The 13718-nt window shown below is 36.1% G+C and overlaps 1 protein-coding gene across 3 annotated transcripts in view; it reads left to right on the forward strand.

Moving 5' to 3' along the window:
• DCL4 (dicer-like 4) overlaps nt 1-13718 on the forward strand; it is a 67881-nt gene that overhangs the window by 1020 nt on the left and 53143 nt on the right. Inside the window, exons 2-6 of one of the 3 annotated variants that reach the window (XM_088208123.1) lie at nt 1905-2082; nt 2257-2367; nt 5229-5369; nt 5466-5538; nt 11328-11392. In XM_088208123.1, the coding sequence (XP_088064249.1) occupies nt 1905-2082; nt 2257-2367; nt 5229-5369; nt 5466-5538; nt 11328-11392 (568 nt within the window). Of the gene's footprint in view, nt 1-1904; nt 2083-2256; nt 2368-5228; nt 5370-5465; nt 5539-11327; nt 11393-13718 lie in introns of those variants that run through there. The other 2 variants (XM_088208124.1, XM_088208125.1) reach the window with 2 other exon arrangements.

The following is a 13718-nucleotide window of genomic DNA, read 5'->3' on the forward strand; positions in this document are numbered from 1 at the left end:
TTTAGAAAAATTGAGGAAAAAATTGAGATGGATAGATGAGATTCAGATGAACAAGAGATTAAGAGGGACGTGAGAACAAGATGCATGGAGGTATAGCGGTAATGTTCCTCCATGAAAGATAGTGGACTTCAAATAACCTATCGCTCCTTTTCATTTTCGCAACTAAATATTTGTTTCTTTATTAACCACTCATTGGGATAGATTTACTAACTTGAGGATCTTATTTTTATCAATATTTTGTTTTCCCATTTGTATTAGTAGTATTGTTCCTAATTTTATTAATATTAGTATTTTCTATCTTATTATAAGTAGTATTACTAATCTTATTAGTTTTAATATTTTTTAATTTAATCCTATGTGGGAATAACTTACTGGAATTTAAAAATATATTTTTAATCTCCTTGATATCATCATTTTGTTATTCAATAAAATACTTTGATATTTTCTCTAATCTTCTTGTTGTATGTTACAATCAAACTTTTAACTCTAAGATTTGTCAGTGCATTGTCTAAGAAGCCTTTATATGGGACATCAATATTTTTATCCCCAAATTTCAAGCAGGCAAATCAATCTTTATTTTTCCTACATCACTGTTATCTTTGTTCTTACAAACACCATGAAATAAAACTAAAGGCCTCAAAGTTTGGAGGAGCAACCTAACAAAAAGCAAAAGGTGTCAACTAATAGACAGTGCAACATTCAAGCCACATAATAGTGTAATAAACACGTATTAACACACACTTGGGGCAAAGCATGATTTGGCTTGTGAACTAAAACCATTAATATTTTGTCTATTAAGAGCCACATTCTAAGCAAAAACCTTAACCTTAGGAGGAGCAAAAACCTTCCAAAACTGGGTGGGAAGGCAATATTCTGGATATATGGGTTTGTTCTTTTTAAAGACAAAAATATAATGGCATAGAAAAGGCACCAATGGCTGCTGCCATGTTCAAGGAGAATATTACAAGTTTTGCAAAGATGCAAAGGTTAAATAGATCGACAAACTCAGCCCCATTAAGAAAAGTGTAAACCATCAAATATATGAGATATTCTATGCCAAGGATTCCTGATCCTGGCAAAAGCTGAGAATTATCTTCAAGCTCTCTTGTTCTCTCTATCCACATGACCCATCAAATGGCACTAGAGACGTGGTAGAAGTTCCTCCTTGGTTTATGAGCTGGGATACCATGCCAGTCCCATTATTGATATTTGATTGAGCCACTAATTGCACAAGGAGTTAAGGAGCTGAGAGGCACAATCCCAAAGCTTTCTCACTTAAGGGACCAGAGAAGAAGATGGCTTCGGACTTGTGCTCCTTGTGGCTAAGAAAGAACTTGTTTACCATGATTCGGCCTTACTTCATGGGATTTCAATTGTTAAAATCCTTTCCTTGTCAGCCTCTGAACTGAAAAAAATAGTTTTCCACATTCCAAATATGCTTCTAAAGAGATTTCTGTAGAATCTTGTTAAAAGCCATCAAATAGTTGTAGTAAAAGCCATTTTGGATAGGTGGATCATGGGTTTAAGTTATTAACCTGTACTTGTTAATCTTTTTCTCACTCGCCTCACCCACAGATGTGGTAGTAGTGTCTCTTTTTTCCTCATTCTAGAAAGTGAAAGCTCTCTCAAAGATGAGAGCTCTATTTTGATAATGCTCCTTCATAAATTATATGTTATTTTTTTCTTTTAAATGTCACAAATATTCCTGGTTTCCTTTTTGTTCATAGATAGTTGAAGGTTAAGTTTTAGACCAACCAATAGTTGTATTTGCTTATAGGTTTTTTTTTGCTTTATGTGTGTGTTTTTCTTTTTCTTTTTTTAAATCTTAAAGAAAAATTTAATAAAACATTTGAAGCCAGAAAAAAGGTTCTAATTGAGTCTTTTCGAATTTCATCCTCTTGAAGGTATCAATTAGAATTGTGCAAAAAAGCTCTTGAGGAGAACATTATTGTATATTTGGGAACTGGTTGTGGCAAGACCCACATAGCGGTGTTACTTATGTATGAATTGGGTCACTTGATTCGTAAGCCCCATAAGAGCGTGTGCATTTTTCTTGCTCCTACAGTGGCCTTGGTTCAACAGGTAAGCTTCATTCTATGGGTTTTTTAGTTTGTAAATTCAGTTTCACAAACATGGGAGATTTTGGACCTCTAATATGGATCAAGTCAAGTTTGAAGCTGACGTATATTCTTATTGAATTAGGAATTAGGAATTTGGTAATTTATGTTCACTTTAATCTTGTTATTCATTTTGTAGCAAGCCAAGGTTATACAGGAATCTGTTGATTTCAAGGTTGGGACTTATTGTGGCGCATGCAAGCATATAAAGAGCCATCATGATTGGGAAAAAGAGCTTGAACAGTATGAGGTGATTGTAAAATTTAATTATTTGGCTTGCTGATTGCTTTTGTTGTCTACATACGCGTAAGGATTGCATTCAATTGTGTGTCTATCTATGTTTAAGGACTGCATCAAAGTTTGTGTAATTCTAATATTCTTGGACAAGAAGTTTTTCATACAAAAGGTTAACCTGAAAGATATTGAAGTTCAAATTCCTTATGGAAAATTGTGTTACTAAACTAGATGAATATGTGCTAAATTCACCTAGCTCTTCCGTATTTTTTTGGTAAAGACAACTATGAATGTCCTCTGGGGCTTAAGAGAAGAATAGGCCTCTTTTTGCAGCAACTAGAGTTCAAACCAAGAAGACCCTTGACTTGAGAGAAAGGAAAGGCAATCTTGTTGTAGACGAAGCATAGGTGGAAGGAGAAGAAGATAGTGGCACAGGAAGGGACTACCAATGCAGCATCGGCATCGTGATCGGTAAAGGGAGAAAATATCCTTCCTTGTAGTCCTCCAAAAAGGAGCTCTAATGAAGGAGCTTTTGGTGAGCACGGGGAATGCAGTCTCTCGGCTAACAGGTTCTAGATGTTGGGGCAATCCAGTCTGTAGATGAGAAGAATTTCGATATGGGGCAGGTGGAGTGTCAGGCAGTTGACAGCTGTGAGGAGAGGGTCTTGGAGGATGTGGCTCCTCTAGCTATTATGAATTTTGAGGTGTGTAGAGGGGAAGAAGGCAAAACTTAAAAGGGTAAGTAGGATAGGGAGTTGGTTATGGTGAATTCTGTGGTAGGTGTAGAAGAGAGATGTTAAGTTTCAAAATGGGTTCCAAGCAATATTCAAAGGGTTAGCAACATGTTGGAGGTGAGATTTAAAGGGAATGAAGATCAAGCTTTAAAACTTTTTCGAGCTATAGAGGACAGGAAAAGAGAGAGGGAACTTGACAAGACTCCAAATACTTGTGGAAAAAGGAAATAAAGGGTTGGTAAGGATAGAAAATTGAGAAAATTTCAGTCATCGGTGAATTGCGACAAGGGTAGCAGAGGAGGAAATGGAGGCAAGGATTGGAAGATTTTCAGAATTATATGATCAGAAAAACTGTATCATGGAATGTTAAGGGGTTGAATGAAACTGAAGAAAAGAACAATTATAAAAGGATGTTTATGACGGGGGAAGGCAGATGTAGTTTGTCTGCAAGAAACTAAAATGGAATCTATCTCATGAAGGCTGATTCATTTTGTTTGGAAATGCAGGGAGGTGGGCTGGAATGTCTTGCCAGTCATTGGGGCTTGGGGGAAGAGGGAGTTGTTGTGATGTGGGATAAGGTTGTCCAAAGTTGGAACTGTATCAATGGTGATTGCTCCATTTTTTGCCTCTTCATCAACAGGGCATTTGATAAGAGATGGGTATTCATTATGGTGAAGAGTAAAGGGAAGGGTAGGTAGAGGAAGTTCTTTTGAAGGGATCTTGAAGAATGTATGGCTGGTGGGATTTCCCTTAGGTGATTAGTGGCAGTCTCAAAATGGTCGTATTTGCTCATGAAAGGTCGGGGGAGAAGTTCTCAATGGTTTGCGGGACAGAGTTTAAAGAATTCATGGATAGATTGGATCTAGTGGACTTAACACTTTTTGAGAGAAGGTGGATTTAGTCAAATTCTGGGGATATCCTAAACTTCTCTATAATTGACTGGTTTTTAGTTTCATTCTCTCTTCTCTTGCAAATGCCAAATATGATCCAGAAAGTGCTCCATAGGACCACCTCGGACCATTTCCTGTTGTCTTTGGAGTTGAAGAGTATTGTTTGGGGGTTGAATCTTTTCAGATTTGATAATAAATGGATTAAATCTTTGTGATTTCAGGAGAAGTCAAGGGGTAGCGGGAAGAGAAGGCTGTGGAGGGTACTCTAGTTTAAGATTAGCTATGAAGTTAAAGCATGTTAAAGAGAAGATCAAATAGTGGAGCAACTGAATATAGGGAGCAGGAGTTGAGAAAGGAATATTTGTTGAAGGAGATGGAAAGACTTAGTCGCCTCACCCATTTCCCAAGTACACCCTTTGTTTACCCCAGTCACCCAATTACATGTGAGAAATGGAACTCAAGTATTGTTGCGGGAAGATGTTTGGTTGGGGAACCAACCGCCTGCCAAAACTTCCCTTTGTTTTACCAGTTATCTACCAGACACACTACCCATGTCTCTAGTTTCGCTGTTAATACGAGGGAGGACTATCTTGACATTTCTATTTAACTGTAATTTGTCTAATAGGGAGACTTTACTAGCCTTATTGAACATGATTGAATCCATACCTATTACCTCCCAACCAGATAGGCAGTCATGGATTCTTGGATCTTCTGGTTTGTTCACATGTAAGTCTTTCTTTAATCACCTCATTAATAACCCTAATGCTACACAATTTCATATCGGCAAGGTATTGTGGAAAGCTATAATTCCTTCGAAGGTAAAGATACTTTAATTCCTACTTATTTTTACCTCCCATCGTAATTAGGACACCATTGTATATAGACTGTAGGTTTTTTCTTTGGTACACATTCTTTTCATTATTTTTTATCCTGTTGATGTTTTGAGGAGGATGTCTTAGTCTCCATCTTTCTAACATCCTTTTCCTCTCATTCTTAATAAAGCTTCTTCTTTTATTAAAAGAAAAAAAATCTTCTTGTTCTGCATCACTATTTAAATTGATTTTGATCTTTTAGCTCCTTTATTTTTTGTTTTTCTGTGTTGTAGGAGGATTTTTTTGTCCTCCTTTTGTACTACCTGCTTTTCTATTCATAACAATATAATTTCTTTTATCCAAAAAGTCATATCCTTTAATGTTAATTGAAGACTTGATACTTGAGCCATGCATCATTGTCTGTGCTGGATGTTTATGCAGGTTCTTGTTATGACCCCACAAATACTACTGCGTAATTTACATCATTGCTTTATCAAGATGGAGTTGATTGCCCTTCTCATTTTTGACGAATGCCACCATGCTCAAGTCAAAAGTAGTCATCCTTATGCACAAATCATGAAAGTAAATTGTTGACTGGGTTAATGAAATCTCTTGTATGAAGCTTATTTTTAGTTGATTTAGTTTGATTTGGATGTTGATAGTTTTATATTTTTGTAGGTCTTCTATAAAGCCAGTGCCTTAAAACTTCCCCGAGTGTTTGGAATGACTGCATCACCAGTTATAGGGAAAGGTAATGGACCATTTCTCCTTGAACTAATGAGACAGCATGAAATTATTTGAAAGCTTTACTTTATTAATTATGTCAATTTTGCAGAGACCCTGTATATATCGCTAATTCAAGTTTTATGATGCATAGAGGTCAGGAACTTAAGTTTCTTTCTGTTTTAGGTAGAAATCACTAAATTAAACCTTCAGGGAGATATTTTCAAAAAACAAAAAGAAAAAAGAAAAATGTTCAGGAAGGTATTGTTGGGCCTTTCCATAATAAAACTGTAAGGATACACAAACACTTTTTTTTACCTTCCTCAATCTGATTTTAGCCGTGACCGTTGCTATCTGTGATGTTATTATTTTTATTTTATGCCATGCTGTAAAATTTTGCATTAGTAGTGGGTCCAAACCCTTCTATTTTCTCTTTTTTGTCTTTGCGGAGGATAAGTTTTACTTTGGTAGGTTTCATGTGGTCTGGTGTTACTAGAGTTGTGCCATTTGATAAGGTCAAGTCAAGAAGAAGAAAGAAGAATAAAATTAGTCAAAGCTGTGAGTATGTGCATATGTGGTTGCATCCACATGGTGTGTGATTACAGGTGTTTGTATTTGGTGGCTTTACTTCTACTTGTCTGTTTGTTTATCTTGTCTAAGACTGCAATTGCCAGATGTTAACAAATGGCATAATTATTTAACTGGTTATTCATAGTTGTTATTCTCTAGTTTGGGCAGTTCCTAGCCAAAAGGATTTTTTTTAATAAAAAAAAAGTGATTTTATTGAAGAAAGAATAATCAAAATTGAGAATCAGGCATCCGCTGAACAATCTTTGAAGAAAGAGAAAAACACAAAGAAAATAGTAAGAATAAGAATGATCTGATTTACTTTTGTAAGAATAAGATTGATCTCGCAAGGAATGTTGGAGTTCCCAACTTCCTCAAAAGGTTAAAATTTTTGTTTGGACTGCACTTGTTGATAGACTGTATACTATTAATTTGCTCAAAGTGAAAACTAAATTGCATCCTTTCTCCTTGGCTTTGTGTGTGCTTCAAAGCTGCTGTATTTCAATCACTTTTTTCGACATTCTACATGGCATGGGGACTGTGGGTTCAATTGTTTAATATTTTCGAATTATTTTTGGTCTCCTTCCACATCTTGACAGGTGATGAGGCTTGATTGGAGGTGGTCACGGGTTGATTGACCATGAAATGATCCAAAATCTGAGACTCTTCTTTTTGGGGCTTAAGTTCTTCTCTTCCTCTGATGGAGTTACTGCTCACTTGAGGAAGAATCCTCTATTTTCTTGAGAACAATTCTCTATTTAGAGTTTAATATACAGATGGTTTTTGTTCATACAATTCGGTAGACATATGTAAGCGACTATGAAACTAGTCCCCAAGTAAAATATGATCAGTATTTTTATTGTTACTTGCATGAGTGTAAACTCTAATCCAATACGTAGTTTCTCACCTGATGACTTGGAGGGTGAGGTACCATTGGAAAAAGCCATCGATATTAAGCCAATATTTTGATATCCTTTGATCAAGATAACCCTGACGACCCAAATGACCTTATGGATGAATTGGGTTTTAGGTTACCAGGAGAGGGTGGGAAGAGTTAGACTTGTAGTATCACCAAAACATATATGTGGAGAAAAACTAGGTAGTGCTTAAAATTAGGAGACTGCACCAAAAGCACACCTTGGTAGATTCCAAAAAGGATGGGAATAAACTCAGGGAGGCAATGAGATTTTTGAGTTGGAATGTCAACGGGTTAGGGAATCCAATCAAAAGAAAGAACATAAAGGAGGTTATTGGGAGAGTGACTCTGATGTAGTTATGTTACAATAGAAAAGAAAAAAGATATTGATGGTTTCCTCATGCGAAGTGTGTGGAACGCAGATATGAAGAGTAGGTAAGCTTTCCATCCATAAGTGCCTCAGGTGGAATACTAATTATTTGGGATACTAGATCAACCTCTAGAGTTAACTTGGTAGAAGTGACTTTTTGAATTATGGGCTTCGGAAGGAATTAGTAAGGGGAGGAAAATTGTAAATCTCATATCACTTACTATTTTTTGAGTTTGGAAAGAAAGAAATCGGATGGCTTTTGAAGAGATTGAATGAGAGATAACTAAGGTTAGGAATAGATGACTGCATTATATAGGATCTTTGAGCTTAGGTCATGATATTAATAGGAAGGAGGATTTTGAGAATTTTATTGATATACTGATTAAACTTTAAATATTTTTGTTAACGGGTGACATCTCCTTGGTGCCAATGTGTTAGTTTACACTTTACACTTTTTATTTCAAAAACGTATCAAGGGTAAAGGCTGTTGGTTGATTACAAGTATATATGGGCCGACAACCTATATTTTGGGAGGAGTTATTATATCTATTGGGACTATGCAATCCTTTTTGGTGTTTTGGGGGAGATTTTGATACATGCAGGTTAGTTCGGGACAAACTAGGAAGGGGACATATGACTAAGTTCATGCAAAATTTAATGATTTTTTATAAGACTATGAGTCGAGAAACCTCCCTCTAGTCAGTGGTCAATATACTTGGTTGGTGGATATAAATGAAATCATCTCTTCATGATTGGACCACTTTTTGGTCTTCGCTTGCTGGGAGGATTGTTTCCTGACCTTGTACAAAAAGTTCTCCACGTCTTATAATGGGTCATTTCCTCATTTTATTTGAATACCAAACGAATCATATAGATTCCTCCTCCTTTCCAGTTTTAGAATATGTGGACTCAAAACTTAGGGCTTGAGGACTTTGTGAGAGAGGAGTGGTAGGGTAGGGAGGAGGTAGGGTGGGAAGGTCATAAATTCAAACTAAAACTTAAATACTTGAAAGGAAAGCTGGAAGTATAAGGAGGTATTTGGGAATGTCAGCTTTAGGAAAACAAGGATATTGGATGAGATGAGAGAGCGCAGAGAGTAACATCTCTGGACATCAGAAAGAAAGGAAGTGGATAATGATGTTACTTGAGGATAGAAGTTCGAGACAAAAGGCCCAAACTTAAATGGGTAAAGGAACGGGATGTGGATACTCGCTAATTCTATAGAGTAGTAAATGTACAAAAAAGGAAGATACTTAATTAAAGAGCTTGAGCTTGATAATAACGTGATGGAAGTGCGAGGTGAGGTAATAGCAGAAGATGTAACTCAATTTTGCAAGAACCTATACATTGAAGAGGTTATAGAACCATCTCCTTTCAATAAAGTCAAAATCATTATCAACATCTACGTCTTAAAAAACTCTAATGTTTCTCTCTTTCTAGATCGCCCAAAAAGTAGTAAGCGTAATGAGATCTGCTTGTTTTCTCCTCCCACTAATACTCTTCCTTGCCCATAATTCTTTTTTAACTGAGCTAGCTATTACCCAGTTGATTTGTAGAATCCCCTACATCATAGTCTAAAGTCTGTACACCACCAGACAACATAGAAGCACATGGTTACCAGTCTCATCGGCCTTTTTACGGAGATAACATGCATTCACCATTATCTTACTCCATCTCATTAGTCTTTCTATGATCAATATGCACTCTCTTTTTGGTTATTATTATTAAGATGGAATGTGCACAACATATAAAAGATTTCTGATCCATCAATTTGGTGGGATGCATATAAAAGATAATCTCTAAAGTGTTAATTAGACGTTTGTCTAAGATATTAGGAGAAACGATTGTGGAGATTCAACATGCGTTTAGTGAAAGAAGACAAATTTTGAGTGCCGTGTTGGTGGCAAATGAAGTGGTGGATGACTTGGTGAGTAATAAGAGGGAAAGAGCTTTGTGCAAGCTGGATGGAGAAGGCGTATGATTATGTGAGTTAAGACTTTGTAGATTATATGTATGGGAGGTTGGGGTTTGGGAATAAGTGGAGGAAATGGATGAAAGCTTGCATTACTACTACATCTTTTGCAGTGTTGGTAAATAGGGGCCCATATTCTTTTCTCAAGGCCTCTAGAGGTCTGAAGCAGAGAGACCCTCTCTGTCCTCTATTATTTATCATTGTTATGAATACTTTGAGCAAGTTATTGGAGGGAGCCAGGGAGCTAGAGTTGATTAGGGGAGTGATAGTTGATAAAGTGGGGCAACAGTTAGAGGTTACACATATTTTCTTTGCTGATGATACCCTGATATTTTGTCAACCTGAGAAGAGTACAATGCTGAATTTACTGTGTGTTCTCCTGTGCTTTCAGGCAGTTTTTGGTTTGAACATAAACTTGAAAGAATCTGAATTGGTGACACCAAGAGATTGAACGAATGAAGTTAGTTTGGGTGTTGGGTTGCATATTAGTGAAACTTCCAATCAAATACCTTTGTATCCCGCTGGACTCTAAATACAAGGATGGGAGACTTGGGAACTAGTGGTGGATATGTTTGAGAAAATGCTTGCTGGCTGGAAAAGAAACTATTTGTCCAATGGGGAAAGGTTAACACTCGTTAAGAGCATGTTGACTAACCTTCTTGTTTACTACCTTTCTGTGATGATTGTTCAAGTGAGAACAACGAAGAAACTTAAAAATATCCAGTGTTTGTTTTTGTGGGGGGGGGGGGGGGGGGGTGAAGAGCGGAATAGAATATCTTACCTTGTGAAATGGGAAGACGTGAAGATGCCTTTGGAGAAGGGGGGTCTGGGCTTGAGGCCTTTTATTGAGATGAATAATGTTTTACATGATAAATGGTTGTGGAGGTTTGTTAGGGAAGATGGGAGATTGTGGAGGAGAGTTATGGAGATTCGATGGCAGAAGGTTGATGTGGGTGGAAATCATAGGGGTGTTACGAGAAATGGTAGGGTTTTTGAGGGGAGTGAGGGGGAGATGTCAAAGGTTAGGGATAGATGGTTACACATGTTTGGGTCTGTAATTTTGGGTAATGACATTTATAGAGTGGTGGATTTTGAGAATGCCATAGACATACTAATTGATTTGTAAATTTCTTGTATGAGGGTGGCACCCTCTTGGTGCCTTTACTTAATACTATTTATTCTCTTTATTTAAAAAAAAAACACTTCCCACTGGCCTCCCATGCAAAAAAAAGATATACGGGTGGAATTTAAGCTTCCAGATTTGTCTAAATTGGAAGCTGGTGTTCGTATATTCTAATTTGGTCAAATGCTTGTAATAATGTATGACCGAGAATGACCTGCTGATCAAGATGTCTTCCATACAAAACAAAGTCAGTAAGGTAGAAACTTTTATATGGGAAAAAATATTTACCCTACTGTACACTAGCCGGAGCATTTAAATCTTGATTGTTGAATTCAATCTTTGGCACCTATTCATTTCTATTAACTGAACCTACATATTACTGAATTTGGGCTTCCTATTATTCAAGGATAGGCTTCTTACTTTGATACATTTGAGGAATTAATTATCTCAAAATGTTAATTCAATGATAAATTGGTACGTCATTTGTAAACTAAAACATTTTTCTATTCACCAAAAAATAATTAGTCTACTCTTGCTCTCATTCAGGCTGGGAAATTTATCATATATATTTTTTGTTTTTGAGAGCTTAATAGGTATAAACACCTTTGTACAAAAAGAAGAGAAAGCAAGAAAAAGCCAACTGAAAAAAGGCACATTTATACATTTTACAAATGAAGTTTGTCCTGAATTGGAAATCAAAGTTTTAGTTGTTGCAATCCTTTTCAATGAGATGTCTGTCATTTTCTTGATAGACTTAAATGGGTTTTCTCTTTGAACAAGACTTAACAGGTTTTACATTTTATGTTTGGAATTCTCTACTTGTTTCTTATACAGTTTCTCAATCTTCAATGTATTACCTGCTCTTTCAGGTGCTTCTGGTCAAATAAATTTACATAGGAGCATAAATAGTCTTGAAAACTTGCTAAATGCTAAGGTGAGCCATGAGACTTATGTTTGGGATATCTTGGGATTAATATGTATCAACTATGCTCAAATGCTGTGATAGTTTTTACCCATCAAGGGTATGTCTATTTTATAGCATTTTTAACTGAAAATATTGTCACTTCATTATTTGTTAGAAAGAAATTGTATATTTCTAATGATCCCTTTGTCGAGAAAGTTAACATTATGAACAAGAAACTTATTATATAAAAATGACATTGGAAAACAACTAAATAGAAAATGTATTTTATACCATAATACTCTCCCTCAAGTTGGAGTATTAGATATCATACGTACTAAGCTTGTTATAATTTCACACAAGTTCCTCTTTAGGATCTTGTGAACATGGCTGCTAGGTATCTTGACTTTACACAAGCAGTCCGAATCACATTTGCTAGAAATTTTTCTTGAATAAAATGACAGTCAACTTCAACGTGGTTAGTTCTCTGACATAAACATAGGTTCAAAGCAATGTTGATCTCTGCTTTGCTATCACATTCTAACTTTATGGGTTATGGATGTGGAAAGCCAAGTTCCTGATTAATGTTTCAAGCAAGTCAACTCGTGGATCTATATCTTGATTTGACACTAGATTTGGAACTACAATATGGTTCTTATGCTTCTTGCGTACCATTGACAATGACCCTTAGTTCCTGTTGCCATAATGAAGTTTTTTAGTAGCATATTATGGAAGGCTGAAGTTTTCTCAAAGATGAAGATTTTTGTTTGAATTGCTATCTTAGAAAGGCATGGTACTAGTAACAATTTGTTGTAAGTCCATGGACCTTAATATACTATTTCTCGGAATATGCATCTTACATGCTTAAAAGAGGCTGAGTCCGATCAATATCCCTTTTTGCATTTTAAGGTGAGTTAGAGGCTCTCAGCGATGGCAGATAGGTACATTAGTAATTTAGTTATGTCATTTTTATGTTTCTAGGTTATTCATATTTTCTTTTCCTAATGTTATCAGTATTAATATTTATTATTTTATTAAAAGTAGTATTTATAATCTTATAATATTTATTTTCCTATTTGACTAAGGAATAGCGCGGAAGAATAGAATGTTATGGTTTATTATTAGATAGCTAGGTTATATATAGCTTTGAGAATAAGAAAAGAACCCTAAAAATTAATGGCGTTGGAGTATTTTACTACTACACCCTTATACATTAAATTATATATATGCACTTTCAGCACTCTCCTCAAGCTAGTGAATGGACATTGTCTATTCATAGCTTAATGGATAGATATTGTGAACTAGGTCACATGGTATAAGTACATCGCTTTTCTTTACAAAATTTTATGTACGAGGGCTCAACCGTACTCCATAGTCTAAAAAGGGAAAGCACAACTAACGAACTCATAAGAACCTTAGAGTCTTTGTGGATTAGTCAACCCTATCAACTTTTCGAAACTTAGCCTCCAAGATTTTCTCTTCATGTCATAATACTTATTTATTTGAAATGATTATGAAAATAGTAAGATATACATCCTAATAAGTAACAAATTATAACATTACAATAAAAAGGTCAGTGAACTTCATAATATATCATATATATAGCTTATATATTTTTTAAAGACCAATGAACATCATACAATGAGTCAACAGGCTCATAGTTCCCAAAAAGGTTGGACTCCCTATAATATTATGAATAGGCACATACTTCCAGAAAAGGCCAAACTCTCTCTAAAATAGATGAGCACAACAGGTTCCTTTCATAATATAGATACGCACAAACGGGCTCCCCCCATAATAATGATGTACACAAATGAACAAAATCCTTTCTAGATATGTTTGTGGAGTTCTACTCTTATGTCCATGAAATTTCTGATATTATCATGATTGATCTTACCCCATATATTATCTCTTGCGTATTCGTCATTGTAATGCACAACCCTTGTCAGAAACTAGGCAGAGAAACTAGAGAGAGAAATCAGTAAGGAAAAAAAGGACTGGCATTTGGTATCTGCAGTAGGGGAAGATCGACGAGGAGGGGAGTTTGATATGGAAGGCGAGGAAGGGAGGTGAAGGAAAGGAGAGGGGGTAGGTCAAGGAGGAGGTAGTGATGGCGGAAGGGAAGAAGTTTGTGATGATTGAAACGAAAAGTTTTGATTTTGTAAGTGAAGGCAAAAACATGAAAGGTATGAGAATAAGTGAGCATTACAGAGGCTTTCGCGTGTCTATTTCTTTGGAAAAAGAAGAGGTGGAGTGGTTGGTTGAAGTTCTAGGAGATCTTTACTGTTGTGGGGGTGGCAACACATTGGGGAAGAAGTGGCCGAGGAAGATGCATGACCTGTGGCTTGCTATGAGGTGG

This window comes from Carica papaya, chromosome 7 (genome assembly GCF_054855325.1).
Source record: "Carica papaya isolate Zhongbai chromosome 7, ASM5485532v1, whole genome shotgun sequence".
Taxonomy (NCBI): domain Eukaryota; kingdom Viridiplantae; phylum Streptophyta; class Magnoliopsida; order Brassicales; family Caricaceae; genus Carica; species Carica papaya.